At 38.5% G+C, this 20,545-nt stretch overlaps 1 protein-coding gene and 1 long non-coding RNA gene across 4 annotated transcripts in view; both read right to left on the bottom strand.

Moving 5' to 3' along the window:
• LOC120537342 overlaps window positions 1-3,644 on the bottom strand; it is a 15,171-nt gene extending 11,527 nt beyond the window's left edge. Inside the window, exons 1-2 of the long non-coding RNA XR_005635302.1 lie at window positions 3,529-3,644; window positions 2,981-2,983 (exon numbers count right to left, since the gene is read on the bottom strand). This is a non-coding gene — a long non-coding RNA (uncharacterized LOC120537342). The remainder of the gene's footprint in view (window positions 1-2,980; window positions 2,984-3,528) is intronic.
• xxylt1 (xyloside xylosyltransferase 1) overlaps window positions 1-20,545 on the bottom strand; it is an 85,226-nt gene that overhangs the window by 55,776 nt on the left and 8,905 nt on the right. For all 3 annotated transcript variants that reach the window (XR_005635300.1, XM_039766221.1, XM_039766210.1), the window contains exon 2: window positions 5,805-5,952. Coding sequence is in view for 2 of the 3 variants with exons in the window: in XM_039766221.1 (XP_039622155.1) it covers window positions 5,805-5,952 (148 nt within the window). In the remaining variant the exon portion in view is untranslated. The remainder of the gene's footprint in view (window positions 1-5,804; window positions 5,953-20,545) is intronic.

Raw genomic sequence — 20,545 nt, forward strand, 5'->3', positions numbered from 1 at the left:
TAAATATGCCATTGTCCTCTCATTTAACCACTACTGTACATCAGAAAACAATTAAGAATTCATGATTCTAATGTGTCATCATTTGATATATATTATAAATTTGTACCTACAAAACATTTACCACAGTATTTCAGGCCATTAGACGCTGCAGCTTCATTCAGAATTCTAAATAGAAAAACTCTGTACTATGAGATATAACATACCAACTGTTCTACTTCTGATTTTTCTGCTTATATATAAATAAAAAAATGAACAGCAGAAAGAGACACAAAGTAAGCATATATTAATAGCTTGGATCACTCATTCAAAAACATTGTATAAAATAGGAATGTGCATTTCTCAAGACCACAATATCAAAACCAGCAATGTACAGTATAATCTTTTTGTGGTGTACCAAAGCCAAGCAAAATTTCTGATTCAGGTTTTTACTTGTGCTGGAAGCTCTCATTCCCAAGCACAAGAAGAAAACTAAACATGAGGGTCTTACATACTGGACAAATGGTTAATTCACATGATGCTCTTCTTTATTTCTGGGAAATGATTTGACAGTTTCTGTTATACATTTTAGCAGATAAGCCCTAATTAGTATTGTACTCTGATGCTGGAAAGTAGCACATTATTACTGACCACGTGTCTGGGCTGCTTAAGCAGCTCTCTCCTTCTTGTGTCATGTCAAATTCTGAGAGGTTTTGGCAGGGAAAATAACTAGCATCTTTTTGAAGGGATGCTCTTCAAAACATTATTAGTTTTATACCTGCCAAACAAGGTATGATTAAATCTCTGCATCAAAGTGGTCTGAGCTGTTTAAACACTGAAATCTGAAAATATTAAAATAAGGGTAAAAGCAAATGTGCATTTAGGAACCAAATTCTGTGACATCTCACTGCCCTTAAGTTTCAACTATAATCTCTCCTCCAATAAACAATCATATACTATTATCTTTTTTGTACCATGAAGCTTAAAAACCTCCAGGTAGCAAGATCTATATTATTTCCACATATGTAAGACATAAAGCCAGGTTTCACTCCATTTTACCCCTTTAGGGCCTGATGCTAATCAGATCTCAAAGTCCAGCAGTTTATTTGACTGGAGTCAGATAGCATAATCCAACCCCAAAAGAAACAGCTTATTTTAAAACTTAGTAACTTGAAATTGTGTCCCTTGTAAAGGTTGACCTGAAGGGGGCATGCTTTAGCAGCTTTAATTTCTGGTATTTAAGATCTTTAGGAGGAGCTGACCTATTTTTATGGAGTATACTACTAAAATCTCATTGACTGCTCAAGCAAGAGTCAATAACTGAAACATTTAATGAAAGCCGCTCATCCTTGCAGGTCACCTTGAATTAAGATGAATAAACAATATGTAAGATGTTTGAATTTGCAAAAACGTATGCTGAAGACATCATAGTTCCATCAGCCTATGATAGTCCAATTTAGCAATTCTCCCTTAGAGATCCTTTACCGTAGAGCCAAAGCATATTATTCTGCTCTCAGTGTCAGGCCTAATTAGTACACAAGCTGGTTAACGATCAGTTTGGCCAGCAGGAGTGAAGGACAGAAGAATCCATCAGAATAATTTCAGATTCAAGACACACTTGCCTGAGGTGCTGGTCGATTCTGAAAGGCAGAGGTAGAATTTTTCAAAAAGTCATAATCAATCACTCACTAGAGATGCAGACACTGCATTTTCCTAGCAGATGGCAGAAAAAAAATATTGTGTGTGTGTGTCAATTTGTCATCCCCAAGACAAGATTCTGCAGTTTAAACTTTAAAAAAGGGATACAGCAGTATTCCAAAACCAAAGTTCCCTTAGCAACAGGCATTAATGTAAGTAAGCTGTGCTCAAACTTTTTTTTTTCCCTTACAACATATATTGATGTTGTTTGCATGTCACAGAATGAAATTTGGCAATATATGCTGCCAGACTTTACAGGCACAGTGATGTCATACAGATGTAGAGTACACAACTCCACTAAAGTTAGCACAGCCAAAAAGACAGCTTTCTTGTGTTGTATCCATACTTGATAATACATTTCCATCTGGCAAACATTTAACACTGCATTAGTTCAATGGCTCAAAAACATAAAAAGTAGAAAAATGTGGAAGAAATAAAATTAAGATAATCAAATAAACACAACTGAAAAGTGCATTAACAGCTGATTCCAAGTACCTTTAAGATCATCCAACCAGCATGAAAAAACTAGCAACTTCACCAAGCAGAGCTAAGGATACACTTCACTCTCCAGCTACCATGCCACTAATTGAAAGATAGAAATAGGGGCATGCAGCAAAATTGTCTGTGTTAAATTAACTCTCATAATAGTTCAAGTTCAAAGTTTATTGTCATGTGCATAGTAAGGAAACATGTTTCCCTGTACAATTAAATTCTTTCTTTGCTGTCCACACCAAATGACAAAACCAACGTATAAAAATAAACATAAATAATAAGCAGCAGATAGATAATAAGTAACAGAGGCAGCATAAAGTATAAAAACAGAATAGAAGTATAAAGTGTAATTGTGAAGGTAGGTGTGTGATGGACAAGTCCAATAAAGTTGTGTGAGGTAGATAGGATGAGGTGAACCATGGTTATAAATATCCAGTCAGTTATTTAGGAGTCTAATGGCCTTTGGAAAGAAAGAGTTCTTTAGCCTGGAAGTACTGTATTTCAAATTTCTATACCTCCTGCCTGAAGGTAGAAGTGTGAACAGTTAGTGTTGGGGGTGGGTGGGGTCACTGAGGATGGAGGCAGTTCTCCTGCGGACTCTGCAATTGTAGATGCCTGCAGAGAGGGCAGTGGGGTCCTGGTGATGATCTCAGCAGTCTTTACCACTCCCTGCAGGCGTTTGCGGTCCATAGCAGTAGTGTTGTCGTATCACACGGTGATGCAGCTGGTCAAGATGTTCTCAACAATGCAGCAGTAGAAGTTGCCGAGGATCTTAGTCGATATACCAAACTTCCTCAGCCTCCTCAGAAAGTACAGCCTGTGTTGAACCCTCTTAACCAGCTGTGTGGTGTTAACTGTCCAAGTGAGGTCCTCACTGATGTAGACGCCCAGGTATTTAATGCTGCTCGCCCTCAGATGAACAGTGGCTGGTGAGATCTCCTCCCCTTCCTCATGTCCACTATCTTCTCCTTCATCTTGTCTGTGTTGAGGGTGAAGTTGTTGTCCTCACAACAAGACGCTAGACTGTCCACCTCCCTCCTATAGGCTGCCTCATCCCCACCAGTGATGCGTCCAATCACTGTAGTGTCATCTACAAACTTTAGGATGATGTTATCTTTGTGGGAGGCAACACAGTCCTGGGTGAACAGGGTGTAGAAGATGGGGCTGAGAACGCATCCCTGTGGGGTGCCTGTGTTTGTGATAATGGTGGCTGAAATCATACTACCAATCCTGACAGGCAGGGGCCTGCCAGTCAGAAAGTCTAGGGGCCAGTCACAGAGGGTGGGGTGCAGGCCAAGTGCAGACAGTTTATGGGTGAGTTTACGGGGAGTAAACCATGTTAAAGGAGGAGCTGTATTCAACATCCTGATGTAGGAGTCTTTGTTCTCCAGATGGGAGAAGGAATAATGTAGTGCGGCTGCGATGGCATCTGAGGTGGACCTGTTGGGCCAGTAGGCATACTGCAGGGGGTCCAGAGTGTCCGGTATGAATGTGGACCAGCACCACTCTCTCAAAACACTTCATGATGACTGGAGTGAGTGCTACCAGCCGGTAATCATTCAGGCAGGTGGGTGGGCTTTTTTTTTTAGCAACGGGGACGATGGGACGGAACAATGCACTGACTGAGAAAAAGGTTGAAGATGGAGCAGAGAACATCAGCTAGCTCTTTGGCACATGCTTTGAGAGCCCACTCAGGGATGTTGTCTGGTCCTACTACCTTAACGGGGGTTGATCTTCCTTAGTTCTTTGTGTACCTGACCTGAAGAGACTGTTGGGGGAGGGGAGGGGAGGGGGGGTTGTGTGGTCCAGGTGTGTGTGTGCCTCTACTCTGTGGTGTTGCTGGATGCCTCAAAGCGGGTGTAGAAAGTGTTGAAATCACCTGGCAGACTGCCTGTGGAGCCGATTGTGCTGGTGGTGGTCCTGTAGTCTGTGATGTTCTGTAGGCCCTGCCACATACGTCCAGAGTCAGCAGTAGAATTGAAGCCCTCCAGCTTCTCTCTGTACTGCCTCTTGGCTGCTTTGATGGCTTTTCTTAGTCTGTACTTTGCAGCTTTGTACTCTGTCTCAGTGCCTGATCTAAATGCAAGAGAGTGGGCACGCTGCATGGGGCGCACCTGACTGTTTATCACATTAACCCTTAAAAGTGTATATATGGAAAGAATGGACTGATATTTACACTTAAGTAAATAGTGCTAAATTAACATGGGCAGTTTTATTGTATGGAACGCAAGCAAAATCCAAACAGTAAAACCCTGCCAGTCTTCAGCAAATGTAATAATTCTGTATCCATTCAGACAACTTTTTATATTAGATTATATAAACTTTACTAATCCTATGGAGAAATTCAGATTGTATTAGAGTAGCACGGAGATTTCTATCACATAGACTTCGCCACAGTTAAGAAATTGTTTCAGACTAGTAAAGACAAGTGCAGCAGTGGTAACCTCTCTTCATTGCATTTTTATTTTTGCAGTTTCTATGGGCCTGTCACAAACAGGTCTATTGAGATGATTATTATTTGGACAACTATGAATGAACCAGCCATCATTTTTGAAGTAAAAGTAAGTCAAGTGAAAGTGCATTACCTTACGAAACATCCAAGTTTGATAAGGCACATGTAAGTTAAATTTCATCAGCCCTTTTGATAGGTTTCTTTTTACTGTAGCCCATTGTTGTAAATTATCATGGTCCCAACATACTACAAACATATCCTGTTAAGGTAATCTTTATTAGCCAAAGAATGTCCAAACAGTGAAGTGAATATAAATACTTCTAACAACTTTCTACTTGAAATGTGCTTTGAGATGGTGTTCACTATTGACACATGCTATGTAAACTAAAGTTTGATTTTTTTTTGCATTTGCTTTGCTTAAGATATGAGTGAAGCAAAGTGCTTCCTCCAATACAAGAAAATAAATACCTCAAATGTTACCTGCCTGCCTCATTCTCTGACAAAATGTTTTAGGAATTAATCATAAAATAGTACATGTTTATTTAACAAATACTATAGCCATGGTAAAAAACTGGCTCCTTAAAAGCTAAAGGAAGAAGTAGATGGCATACTAGCCCCCAACAGATTAATTACGTGAAAGATGTGATAGCCAATAATAGGGCTCAATAACTTAAAATTGGCAGAAGTGCCACATATAATGAACATAATGCTTAGATTGTATGTAACTTTACGTTGGGATGTGTTCTTCAGACTTAAAAAAAAAACTTAATTCAGTTGCCCAAGTCCATGTTGGTTCATCCCCAACAGGTTTTATAAAAGAACTGAATGAGCTGCATAAATATTTGCATCTACCTTGTTATTTTTGTTATTTTTACAGTATATATAACGATGGCAAAAACTCCCTGATCACTTGTGCGCTACAACATACCACTTGTTGCACAGCAACATATCTGGGGAGACGTTTTCTTCTGGTAAGAAACCTTGAACAAACACAAACTTTATTTTTAGTTGCATATTTCACAGTTAACACCATAAATTGGATTTCACATACAGCCACTGATCAAATACTTCTGTAACCTAACAATTGCTGAAGACTGAACGAGTACCCTTGTACTACACATTAACATCCTAAGGCAAACAGCCTACTGGATAAAGGCCTCTGGAAAACAAACACCATTCATCTTACCTGCTGGCATTATACGGTGCATTGCTACAGAGAGGAAGAAGATGGCATCACTATAGTAGGTACCAGAGCCAGCGCTGAAGTGCTTCTGCATTGCCTTTACAATGGGGAACAGGCGTTCAGTCAGTTTGATCACACTATGGAATCTTACCTGAGGAAAGAAATAAATAACACAAGGTGACCTGACACACAAAATGGTTCAGAATGGCAGGTTAACCGGAACAGACATAGCAGGCTTCAAGTCTTCTAGCAAAACTACCCAATCACACAACCTACTCTGCCTTTACTTATCCCTGTGGCCTCAGTTTTTTATAAAGCAGATTTCAGGATGCAATAACTTGGATGGATTAATAAAAATGCTCAGTTTTTTCACTACAGGGCTGAGAAACCTAGCAACCTCATCAGCACTGTATTAGAAATATAAAAAGTAAAAGAAATTCATAACCATCAGCACATTTTGTAATTGACTATACAACATGCTAAAAGTTATCTCTGGAAAAGGAAGCATGAGCAATTAATTACTGTCAGGCTGTGGTCTCAATGGGTAATATACTGAATATGTATTAACACATACAGGGAAATTAGAGAATTTATTTTTAGACATACCTTGGAGACCAGAGCATCTTTCCTTTGAAAAGACTGCAAATAAATTGAGAGATTTAAAATTTCAAATTACTTAACCAAAATCTATTAGCTATGCCCCCAAGAATTAACCCCCTGAAGTTTGATAATTATTGCAACTATAAGGTATTGATGCTTCATCGTGCTTGCAGCTTAGACATTACTGTTAATTGATCATCAGATTCCCTAAACAGGAACTGAGCAAACACTGTCAAATCAGCCTTAATATTTCCAGGGAATCCAACATAGGGACTTGCTAGCATATCGCTCTACTATCCAAAGAAATATGAACTGTAAAACTCCAGCTTCGAAACTTACTAACCTAAAAATCTTAACATGCACCCTGATCCTGACTTTGCTATGTGGTTACCACTACTACTTATATGAATGTTTTTAATGCTTTACTAAGAACCTGGCACTGAAAAAAAATACTGGAATACTCCAAATCAAATCACCTGAGGGATCCCCATCCAGATAAGTATTGAAGGTTTTTACTGCAGATCACATTTAATGAGAAGTACATCCCCTTGGCACCGCCATGGTTTACAAGCCATATACGTAAGTAGTAACATCCTATGGGATACTGGCACTTAGTTAGGGCTAGGTTCATCCATGACAATCTTTACTATTTTTATTGTTACATTTATTATTATTATGCTTGTTCAGTAATCCATTATGTGAGCCACTGAGCTGATTCAACACCTAAGCCTCTACTACACTCTATTAAAAAATGCTCTTCTAGCAATTCTCAAAAAAAAAAAAAAATGTACAAAAAAAAAAAAAAAAAAACACATTGTATTAGACAAAAATATGTTCTTTCAGGTACAATATGTTATTTCTAGGCAGCCTGAATTAAAACTAATCTTTTGAAGTGAAATTTTATTTTAAAGCTATAGAGTAACAGAAATCATATGATTAAATTAAAATCATTTTAAAAACTATAAAAAATGCATTACAAATGACAGCCATATTACTAGGTACAGTATTACTGATATCAAGGAGGTTATCAGTCATGAAGGACCATGAAGTTGAACCATTGTCTCTTAAAAATGACCACAGCAAGTAAAGGCGGTATGGAAATATGGTAAGGATGCAAGAAAACATGCAGGTTTCTAAAACATGCTGGTGGAATTTTATTTTCTAGCTATGTAAAGCTTTCCTGGTAAAGTTATAAGAGGAACAGAAAAAAATAGTTTTAAAAGAAAAAAAAAAACATCAGGTCTCACCGGTGTATAGTACTTTAAGTGTAATAATAGTTTTCTCTGCAATAATAACAACTGATGCATTTAAAAAAACCTTCAAAATTATAGTGCATATTTTAAGTTAACTATTACAACCATTGTTCACTTTTACCCACTATTTCCTGATTATTACAAACATAACTTCTTTAATCAAAGCTATAATGATATAAGGGGAGATCAGCATGGATCTGCAGAGACCATCCAAATCTTTATAGATTAACGATAAACTGAAGTCCTAATTTGCTATGACAATTCTTACAACTGCTCTAAAATGCTAAAGGCTACACACTTGGGATACTTGTTACAGATATGGTCAAAATATTTACTTCTCTTAAACCAGGGGTTCTCAACGTCGGTCCTGGGGACCCCCTGTGGCTGCAGGTTTTTGTTCCAACCAGATTCCTAATCAGTGACAACACCTGATAACACTGATCTCATTTAATTAGCTGGTATTTTTTTTCTTTTAATCGACATTCAGAAAAGCATAGCAGCATGATTTTTACATTTATAAATATTTCTGCTTTTGCTATAGATTTAAATGCTTAACTCTCTTTTGTTGATTTCATTATACTTTGCCCTTTCTCTGTGCAGTTTTTCCCCCTTCATTGTATCTAATAATGACAACTTAAAACAAGCAGAGCAGACAACCAGGCAAACAACACTGAATAATCAAAGGCTGCAACTACTTTAGAGTCAGACCCACTAATTACTAAATTAATGGATTAATTAAACAATTAGAAGACTTTGAAAAGTAGAATGAAAATCAGGATGAAAATACTATTAAAAAGAAAAAACAATACATTATTCCTATATGCTAACTGCTTGGTACATTTTAATATATATATTTTTTTTTTAGCAGACTTAGTTTTCTAATTAATAAATATATTGTTCCTTAAACACAGAACTTGGGAAATATAAGTTCACTTAATTAGCCCAACAGAAGCTGGTTGGAACAAAAACCTGCAGCGACAGGGGGTCCCCAGGACCGACGTTGAGAACCCCTGTGTTAAACACATTAAATATTTAATTGAAGAGTACATGGTACTACCACACATTACCAAGTACCCACATTACCATGTGCCATAAGGTTCATCACCAAATTTGTCTGTTATACTATACGCCACACTATCAACGCAGTGCCTTTAGTTGAATGTCTGAAGATTCCTACTACTTCTGAGAATTTGAAGAAAGAAAGTCAGACATTAAATGGACGAATAAAATTAATTTATGAGAGTTAATACTAGGAAGACAACAATATGTAAATAAGAATTATGTGTTCACACACACATGCTGCTGGCAAAATAGCAACATTAAGGATGAAAACAGTATGCTAAGCTGCATCTACTACCATCTGTCTTGTCAGACATTACAAAGATTTTCATACTAAGGTCATGGCATGGATATTTTAGCTATCACACCCTCACTTTATTCACAAATTCCCCACCTACAGTTAAGTACTGTGAATGCACACGTTAGCTACAGTGGGTTCTTTCAAATAGGGTAAAGAGACCGAAAAGGCTACTCAATAAATGGCCAATTCTAGTTGTTACAGTTAAATAGGACAGAATAAACAAGGTGGATTAACTGCCCCATGTTAGTCTTGGATTTTCTCCACGCCTAATTCAGACACAAGATTTATATGCAGGTTGGTTACACTGTCCACAGTTAAAATCCCAGATGTGTTTAGACCTAGTCTGAAAAGCAATCACCAAACATTATTTAGACAGTCCCGCATATATACCAAAGCAGCACCTTATACCATGCACTATTTCTAAGCTGCCTCTTTAGAAACTAGAAAAAAAAATTCAAGACTAATTTAACATCTTTACATCAATTACATTAGTTTGCCATTTTTCCTAGCAAATATATCATTCTGCATTAGAAGAACTGGCTCAGCTGCTGCCAAACTGCTTTTAATTTGCTGATGACCTGTTACTACTTCTTCAGTCACCACAGCAACACAAAATCCTACTAGGTAATTTTCAACTTTACTTAGACAACTACAGTACTAGTCCTCCTTATTATGAATGTGAAATTGGCAGCACTTTAATGGTAAATAGGAACACAAAGCTTTACACACCATTCAAGTAAAAAAAAAAAAAAAATCATAGTCTGTAAGTTTCAGGCTCTTTGGGGCCAACAAGGTTTAATAGCACAGCAAAATTAATTTGTTGTTATAGGTCTCATGGGGAGTACGGCATTTTGTACCTGGGCACGGAGAGGAAATAATTAGTTCCAGTGGGTAACTCATAGGAGTTTGCATGTAACAGAAACCAATCAAGTAAAATGTAGGTTTCTCAATAGTTGCTTAAGTTTTAAAAGGTTTAGTCGATGACATCAAAAACGACAAAAAGTGGTGCAGAGCTGTTATGGCCAATATTAAGCTGGAGAAACACACATACACAACAATACAGATTTAAGAGCTCAACATGAGTGCTTGCTAGGCAAAATCCCCAGAGAAGATGGATTTGTAAATACTGAAATTCTTTTTAAAATTATTTACAATGCATTGCTTTAGTGCTGTCAATGGTCTAGAATTTGCAAAAGATGTGGTGCAGTAATTGCATAGTCACTAACCCCTCATTTGGCTACACTTACCCCCTTAAAAACCTCTGGAGGTTGATAGAGGTCATTCTGTCACATACAATGAATCTACATAACTAGTGTGCCACTAAGCTGGCTGGAAATAAATAAATGGAGGCTATAAACAGCAAATCACTATGTATGTGTCAAGTAGGGTCAAAGAACAGTGACTTGGCTTACAGTGTACATGATCAAAAACCAACCAGCTTTTCTCTGTCACTGTGAATCACTGAAATAACTTTATAAACACACATACACACAAAATAAATAAATCAAGGTCATCCAATGCACTACATGATATATATCATTTTTAATATACAGTATGTATATATTTTCACACCACAAACCTAAAGAATTCCAGGTAGTACTGAGAACATACGTCTGCTACCTGACTACACAATTCAGACTGCAAATGAAATAAAAAGGACAATGAGGCTCTTTTCAGGAAGCTAAAAACTACTAACAAAGAAAACCATTTCATAACTAACCATGCAGAAACTGTAGCAGAAAATGTACTAAAGCCAGCTAGGCAACAAGAAGATGAATGACATAAGAATAAGGATTAAGACTGAAAAGCTTTGAAGTCTACAACATCCTAGGCTAAAGCTTTTTTATTCTGTTTTATAGGTTAAATATTAGAAAATTTCCCTGTGTTGGCTGGGATTGGCTCCAGCAGACCCCCGTGACCCTTTGTTCAGATTCAGCAGGTTGGAAAATGGATGGATGGATGTGTGGCACATCTGAAACAGCTCAAGAGCATCAGCCAATATTCATAAAGCAGTATATAAATCTAGCTTTAAATGTCCTTGGATTGAAAATCAAGGCAGACAGCAAAACTTGATTTGGTACACAGCACATTAATACCTTAAATGAGTAACATAATGAAGACGGCTGTGTAATGTTTCCAGAAATACACAAATATGTTCTTTGACTGCTGTTCAGATATAGTTGTGAATGCGGATATTGCTAAAACTGTTAAAAGTGTGATTCCTGAAGATGGTGAAAAAAAGCAGGCATTGTAATAAGCCCATACTATTTCTGAAAAACACTAGCATTACATACAAGTTAGCTTTTTAGTACTGAAAAGCATATTAGTTCTTAGCTTCCCATCTGTTTGAACAAATGATCATCAAATAAGTAGTCTGCACCCATTTTAATCACACTAATTTTCACTCTAAAAACTTGGCAATGCTACTAAACTCCCAAATGAAATTGAAACTAACCCAAAATATGGCAGCAATCACAGAATGTTCAAGGTGCACCCTAAATTGCCAAAAATACTGTAATATTGAAATTGCCGAGAAAGTAAGAGACAATACACAATTTGCAGCTTAATGATTTTTCAATTGTTTATCTTTCCATAAATTTACCAAAAAAAAACAAAACTGTGAAAATGAAGTAAAAAGTCAGAATTCTGAAAAGCATATTATCCAAGCATGCTTTCTTTGGGCCAAAATACTTAAATAAAATATCACTGCAGAATATAAAACTAACAAATCATAATTTAACATGCAATATTATTCTGTCATGTTACAAAATATAACACCTGTGTTATGCATTGACAGAAATTCTTTTTTCACACTGTTCTAATTTATAGCAGATTTGCTTAAGATGAAAAACAATAGAATTTTTCTAGTTTCTTTAGATCTAAAAACAGAGACACAAAATACATTTACTGCCATCTAGTGGGGAATTAGTGAGAATTTCAACTACAGATAAGGGACAGAAAAAAAGCAAGCATTCAATTATGTATGCATTCATACATTTTATGGAATCATCTTATTGTGCCCTGTGTTGGCTGGGATTGGCTCCAGCAGACCCCCGTGACCCTGTAGTTAGTTGGATGGATGGATGGATCTTGTTCAATACAAGGTTGTTGTGAGTCAGAGCCTAGTTAGAAAGCTCCATGTACAATACTGGAAACAACCCTGGATGGGACACCAACCCATTATAGGACTCATTTACTCCAACCTCATGACTCACTCATAAGTTTAAAGTCACTAGTCATCTACAGAGGATATAAAAAGTCTACATAAAACATGGCCAAAATCATAGATTTTGTGTAATAAAAGAATGAAACCAAGGCAAATTCTGTCAGAACGTATTCCACTAATATTGCAAAACTAAAATCTATACACAGAAGATCAGAACAAATCAAAAACTGTTTAGTGAAAAAAAAAAATAAAATACAAAAACCTGGTTGCATTAGTGTGTACACCCTATAATAATCAAGGATGTGGCTGCATTCAGAATCAACCAATCACAAATAGTAGGTAGTATACACCTGGCATCAAATAAAGTGGCTCTGATTGAGGTCAGTAAAGTTTGGCTGTTCCTGTAGGATTATTCTGATATCCTCTTGGTTGCAACATACTCCAAATGCCATGGTCTGCAAAGAGCTTTTAAAACATGAACAGGACTTCATCAGTGAAAGGTATTAGTTAGAACAGGGGTTACAAAAAAGTATCCAAAGCATTAAACATCCCATAGAGCATGATGAAAACAGTCATCAACAAAAGGAGAAAATTTGGCTCAACAGTGACTCTCAGGACTTCCCTCCAAGATTGATAAGACAAGGAGGAAACTGGTCACAGAGGCCACTAAGAGGCCTACAGCAACATTAAAGGAACTGCAGGATTTCCTGGCAAGTACTGGTTGTTCCCTACATGTGACAGCAATCAGTTGTATTCGTCATATGTCTGGGTTGTGGCCGGGGTAGGGTAGCAAGACAAAAGCCTTTTCTCACAAAGAAAAATCCTAGCCTGGCTACACTTTGCAAAAATATATACCCAGTCACTTCCAACCATGTGGAAAATGTGTTATGGTCTGATGAGACCAAGGTTGACTATTTTGTCCATAATTCCAAGAGGTATGTTTGGTGCAAAAACAACAACACAGCACATCATGAAAAGAAAACCATACCTATAGTGAAATGTGGTGGAGGCAGCATCATGCTTTGGAGCTGCTTTTCTTCAGCTGGAACTGGGGCTTTAGTCAAGGTGGCTCATGACTAGCTTAAACTATCAGTCTATTTTGGCACAAAACCTTCAAGCATCTGCTAGGAAGCTGAAGAGGAACCTCACCTTTCAGCATGACAACGACCCAAAGCATACATCAAAATCAACAAAGCATTGGCTTCATCAAAGGAGGTCCAGTGTTCTGGAATGGCCCAGCCAGAGCCTAGACCTTAATCCAATTGAAAATCTGTGGAGTGACCTGAAGAGAACTGTGCACAGGAGAAGCCCTGATAATTTGGCAGATCTGGCATATTTTTTCCCCAAGGAGGATTGGGCAAAAGTCAGCAAATCCAGATGTACAAAAATGATAGACTCTTACTGAGAAAGACTGAGTGCCACAATAAAATAGAAAGGTGCTTTGGGTAAGTATTAGTTTAGGGGGTGTACACACTAGTACAACCAGGTTTTTGTATGATTTTTTTCCCTCTTTTTCACTAAACAGTTTCGGATGTTTTCACATTATTTGAGTCTTATATTAAGAATTGGCCTTTAAGTCTCTAAAGAGGAGTCAAATGATAAGGTCAGGGAGCTAGGAGGACAGAAAAAACAAAAAAACTCCAGGTTAAGCTGGAGGAGAAAAAGAATATCTGCAGGGGCTCCAAAGCCAAATGCCCAATTACCCCCCTTGTACTGTTATAAGAGATCAAACTTGTATAATGTTTCTTAAATAGAAAATTGAAGTCCTGGAATTATCTGGTTAATATGCGATTTAAAGTTTAGATTAGTGTCCATGATTACACCTAAATTCTTTACTTTCCCCATGACTTTTAATGCTAAGGGATCAAGTTGATTTCTAACATTCGCATTATTTCTGTTTTACCAACAACTTCACTTTCTTCCTTATTTAGCTTGAGAAAATTACAATTCATCCATTCAAACATACAATTAAAACAGACAGGGACAATAGACAGGGAATGTTCCGTATCATCTGCATAACTGCATTATATCAACGTGTTGTATTTTTATATAATCTGGCCCAGAATAGATCCTTGTGGTATGCTGTATACATTATCACAGATCCCAGAACTACAACCACCACAGTTAACAATGAATTTTGTACCTGTTGAAGACGACTGAAACCAATTTAAGTCACTGCTAGAGAGGCCAAACCATTGACTATACATAAATATATCTTTGTACACATATTAATGAATTTTAAAAAATAATTACAAGGCCTAGGCTTGAGAGTGTGTTGCAATATTTCTAGGTTCTCAACCCAAGAAAACATATAGATTTATTATTTTATTATATTTTTTATAAACCTCTCATCATCTATTAAAACTTATTGACATTTACATTATTTACTGTACACAACAAACAATACAAACCAGACAGAATGGTGCAAATACTGTAACAGCTTCATAACAGAAAACATAAACCCACTATGCAATAAACAAACCTAATAAAATAAGTAAAATAAACGAGTGTGAAGGCTCTAGTGATGTTAAGAGCAACAACACTGTGAAATGGTTCCGCTTTGCAAACTAAATAGGATTCAGTGACATTTTTTTTAATTATATTTGATTTGCTTGTTTTCCCAGTCCTCTTTTCTCTTCCTAGAACTCAGTAAAGGGAACTCTTACTGTAAATTCCTATTTGGTTCAGATGTCCTGAGCTGAAGCCTTCCAGTCAAATTACTTTCTTATTTGTAGAACAGTGCCCTCTTGTGATAGAGGAAGAGGACTTAATTACAATTCCGCCCACCACTGCCAGTTGTATTGTACAAGAATGGGGTCCAGTTAATATTCAAAATTACTCCAAATGTGTGAAAGTACCAAGTAAAACAGACTGAGCTAAAGTGTCTCTTGGAAATTTCAAAATAGAATTCTTCAAGAACCCAGATACCAATGAAGATTAATTAAAAATGCAATTCTCTTTCATGAAAACTTACAAGAACAAAGTTATCTTAAACCAGTTAAATGAAGGACTGTCATAATGCAGTCATAAGGATTCAGGTAATGTAATTTCAGGTTAAAAAAACAGTGATAGGAAGTACATCAGGTAAACCAATATGTGTTTTCTATTAATTACACTAAGTTTTGTATTTTAAGATATTCTTGTTTATCATTTCACCAAGGCAAGTAAGAATTTCACTATACTCTGTAAATGTGGAAATATTAAATATACTAATATTACTAAAACAATGCATACTAAATTTGCAAAATTAAAAGATTTGAATTTTTAAGAGAAAACCTAATACTAATGCACACATTTCAGAACTGAACCAAATTGAATAGATTAAAAAATAATGAGACTATCACCCATATACTGTTTAAGATGATGAGATGATGCATTAATAATCTGCCTACACCACAAATCAGGTCACAATGCACACATATTGAATAAACGAATTTAACTGCAGTTGAACCTCTCCCCTTCGTTGATTACCCTTTTCATACAAACCTTGAGACATCCAACAATGCCCAAATGCCAGAAGCCTGCCATGGATGGATTGGGAGTACCCCTTATGGCACACAAAAATACTTGCTCACATTCAAGGGGGGAAATCCAAGGATTGATAAGCCTGAACCATGGTCATATTTTCCAACAACAACAAGATCTGCAATCTCCAAATGAAATATGTTGCTGATGACTATAATTTTTGCAAATAAAAAATAAATGTTTGCATACATCTCTCTATTATAAAAAAAAAGACTGTGATGAGGCATGATCTTTTGAAGAGAGATCGAGAGGCAGAGACACTTTCACAGAGACCTCCAACAAGTTTCTCTCGATTATAAAAAAAAAAAAAATCTTGCAACGATACAAAACTTTGTTCCTGCAACGAGACCTGGGGCCTCATGTATAACGCCATTCATAGAACTCACACTATAACATGTGCGTAAGCACAAAAGCGGGAATACGCACAGAAAAATCCTGATGCAGGAATCTGTGCATATGCAAACTTCCATATTCTTCCGCTACATAAATCCCGATCAGCGTGAAAAGTAACGCACATGCACACGCCTGCTGTCCTGCCCCAACTCCTCCCAGAATTACACCTCTTTGAATATGTAAATCAATATAAATAGCCCTTAAGCTCAGCATTCTGTGAAAAGACAATGGCAAAATCAGTAGGAAAAATAGAACAATTTCACTGGATACCAAGTGGCGGCAAGTAAAAACATACTATTTGTTGGTTTAAACAGTGGTGTAAACAAGAAAAGGAAGCTGATTGAGTGACATTGCGTGTTGGAGAAACTCGAAAGCTCAAGTTCACAAAGTCACACAGTGCCCGAAATAAAAAAGAAGTCACATATCAAAGTCGCCGTGAAAAGGCGAGTCGTAGCCCACCGTCTGAGTATCATATGAAAGCTTATTAGGGTACAGAGAAAGAAAAAAAAAAGACACACAGTGGGGGAAAAAGCACGAAGTGTCAACTTTAATCTCAAAATTTCCACTTTAATCACGTAGTTTATTTTGTCATTAAAGTGGAACATCATCAACTTCATCTTAAAATCGCTTAATTTACTAGTTTCTCAAATCCCATCGTAACTAAAGTAGTATACGTTAAATGCTTTGTTTTGTATTTGATCTTCTATGTGCTCTGTGTGTGTGAATCACTACATGCTTCTAAAAACCGGCTTTGTCTTCCTCTGACAGGACACAGAATCCATTACATTCGTTATATTACAGCTCTCTGAATAACTAAAATACTGAGATGTATATGTGATATAATTTTCACTAGCCAACCCGCGGCGTAGCATACGCCGCATAATCAGGCCGCTTTTTAAATGATTTTTAAGCACAGAGGAAAAATAAACATTTGAAAAATCCGTAATTTAATAAACCACCAAGAAAAGTAACATTGCAACAATGCACGCTACGAAGCAACATGCAATTGTCCGTGACTGAAAACCGGAGGTGCGCCTTCTCCTTCAAAAGCGAAGGACGGGGTTGAACGGCGCCGCTCAGTACGCACTGCCCGCTTATGTGCCCGCCCCCAACTCCCTACCTGAGTCGCTTTTGTCTGTGTACAGTCCACACGCACCTGTGAGTCACGTTGACTGTTAATTTTCCAAACACCGCCTCAGTCGGTTTCCACATTGACTTTTCATTGTTCTTTGCGGTTCTGGGTGCTTTTCTATATATAATCCACCAAGTCACCCGACCCTTACAAAGGGCAGGAACGTAATCAGTGCGAGCGCATGACCCGCACGCATCTGGGAATTTCTCGTTCGTGGGGAACAATTGCAAGCCACGGTCTGCATCACAAATGCGGTTCAACGGCTTACCCACGCTGGGTAGACACACGTTGATCCATTCAGTGTAGCGCCCGTGCAGTACTGGACATACAAGTGCATCACAGACCTGTTAATGCTCAATCTCACGTGGCTGAAAGCCACTTGTCCCTCTAAGAATTTGGACGCCGACCGCTGTTGGGTCATGTAACTATTTAGCAGGCGGGAGTCTCGTTCGCTTTCGAAATAAGCATCCAAATCGCACCACTAAGTAAGAACTGCCATGCACAACCACCCACAGAATCGAGAAAGAGCTGTCAATCCTCTCCTTGTCCGGGCCGGGTAAGGTTTCCTATGTTGAGTCAAATGAAGCGAAAGGCTCCACATCTGGTGGTGCCCTTCCGTCAATTCCTTTAAGTTTCAGCTTTGTAACCATACTCCCCCAACCCAAAGACTTGGGAATGACGCCGGATCGCCTGTTGCGGGGCCTGCATTGGTGAATCAGGTGAGACGGTAATGAAACAGAGGCACAGGGCTTATTGGTTTTTAAAGACTGCTTTCTTCATTGGGTTTTAACCAATGCACGGAACGAACCAACACACAATCGTCCTGTGCGGTGCACAGGCGCGGAGGGGGGAACGGGAGGAGAGGAGGACGACATCCACTCCGCTCCCTCCGCCATGCTAGTCTGCTGATTTCTCGCTCAGTATACACCGCCTGCTGAAGTGCCCACCTCAAACTCGTCACTCGAGACATTGTCGTCTTTGTACAGTGCAGATGCACCTGTGAGGCTAGGGTTGCCACCAGTCGTTTAAAATACGGAATCGTCCCGTATTTGAGAATGAAATTGCACATTCCGTGGTCTTGGCCCCCAAGGGATGTGGCCCCCGCTGCAGTATGCGTCCCTTATTTGTTTGTATTAAAAGTGGTAACCCTACCTGTGACTCACGAAGACTTTTCATTGCTCTGTGCGGTTTTGGCTGCCTTACTAAATATAGTACACCAAGACACCCGACCACGGGGTATTGTGTACAAAGTGCAGGAGCATCTAAGAAGATGCATATTTGTCGCGGATGCGAATTGCTGTATGTAGCGTGTAAAACAGTTTGCTATGAGCAACAGTTTCGTCAATGGCATTTCTCCAAAAAAACCCGACTGACAGAAACAAACAGTTACCTGAAGCAGGAATTTCTAACACATTGAAAGAAGTGTTGTTTCCATGAAATACATTTGAAGCGGTAGCCATGGAGGGCAAAAGAATAGTCAACGTGGCTCACAGCTGGGTTTGGACCGCAGCACAGACCAAAGTGACTGAGTAGGTGTTTGATGAGCCGTTTGATTTGGCGGGCAGTGGTCTGAGGTGCGTTCCTGAGCACGTGGGAGGAGGGGTAGAGTTTGTAGGTGGGGCTTCATTGTTCCTTTCGCATGGTTTTTCATGGTGGACGCGTTGGTGTCGAAACCGAAAAGAATAATGAAAAGTCAACGTGGCTTAGACGTGCATGTGGACTCCTTGCACAGACGAAAGGGGCTAACTGGGTGGTCGGTGAGTTTTTGCGTCAGGGCACACGGGTAGGCAGTGTGAATGCGTTGAGAGCGAGGGTAGACCCGGGCCAGTGAAAAGGAGTGTTGGTGGGCAGGAAAACGTCTTCCGTGTTCCTGCAGGAGCATCTAAGAAGACGCATGTTTGTCGCGGATGCGAATTGCTGTATGTAGTGGGTAAAACAGTTTGCTATGGTGCAAGCGGTCATGCGTTGTAACCAAAAACTCGTAGACTGCTTACTTCATTGTGTTTTAATCTCCGTTGTAAAGGAATGTTTTAAGGATCCCATGGGATACCCCTCGCAAAACCATTTCACACGCTGCATATGGCGATTCACCTCCGCGAGAAACATGCCTCTATGAACAGTCAACGTAGCTCGGAGGTGCATGACATGAACATGGCATTAACCTGACCTGCACCGCATGTGGCCTCCACGACAGACGAATATAAATGACGCCACTTTTTCTGTGTCCTCGCGGCTGACTTGGTGGGCGTGGCCCCGCGAAGTTGTCGTCATATCCAATGGTTATGGAGTTGGTGGGCGTGGCTCCTTCCTGCGTGTGCCATAGGTGTCTCACTTGTCGGCGGCTTAGTGAATCCACGCCCCTTCCGGCGTGCTTTTCATGGTTGTCTTGCCTTAGTGAATTATATATATAGAAGATGATGATAGGAGTTAAAGCATGTTATTAAACATGGGAACACGGTGGCGCAGTGATAGTGCGCGACCTGTGATGAAATACTTTATTGTAGCAGTACCGTCTCTTTCAAATGTACTAACCTCCAATTCCTGTCCTTCCATTTCTTTCTCCAAATACCCAATCACCACACAATCAGCTCTGCAATAGACGTTAAGCCATCTGTAAGCTTATAACGCTGATTCTTCAAAACTTTTAAGGAACATTGAAATATCTTTTTGGTACATGTTTAATTATTCTATCCTTCACGCCAGTCCCAGTGAAGCATACAGTGCGAGGCAGGAACAATCCATGAACGGAATGCCAGATCCTTGCTAGCATAGCAACACCGTATCCTTTAATTAATAACTTGCAAAACACCCGTGCTTCTCAGCGGAGAAGTAGTGTGTTAAAGAAGTTATGAAAAACAAAAGGAAACATTTTAAAAATAATGTAACATGATTGACAATGTAATTGTTTTGTCACTGTTATGAGTGTTGCTGTCATATATATATATATATATATATATATATATATATATATATATATATATATACTGCGAGTTGACTTGAAGGGGAGTAAAAAGAAAGAACAGGGGGGAGGTTGAGTGAGTGAGTGAGTGAGTGAGTGAGTGAGAGAGAGAGAGAGTGAACGTCAGCTGCAAGTAGGGCGACTCCCCTTTTGGGAAGCAGGGGGGCCACCAGGTAAAAAGGCACCAGGCATCTTCTTGTTTTTTTTTTTTTAAATTTATTTTTAAAGAATGCTTCCTGCTCTATTTTAACTTTGTTGATTTTAAGAAGACTTTTTTCTATTGTTTTTAACCTCCACGTTTCACTTCTGATTTTATGGATTATTTATTGTAACTTTGGAGACTGCACTTTAATTTG

Source organism: Polypterus senegalus, chromosome 1 (assembly GCF_016835505.1).
Source record: "Polypterus senegalus isolate Bchr_013 chromosome 1, ASM1683550v1, whole genome shotgun sequence".
NCBI classification, from domain to species: Eukaryota; Metazoa; Chordata; class Cladistia; order Polypteriformes; family Polypteridae; genus Polypterus; species Polypterus senegalus.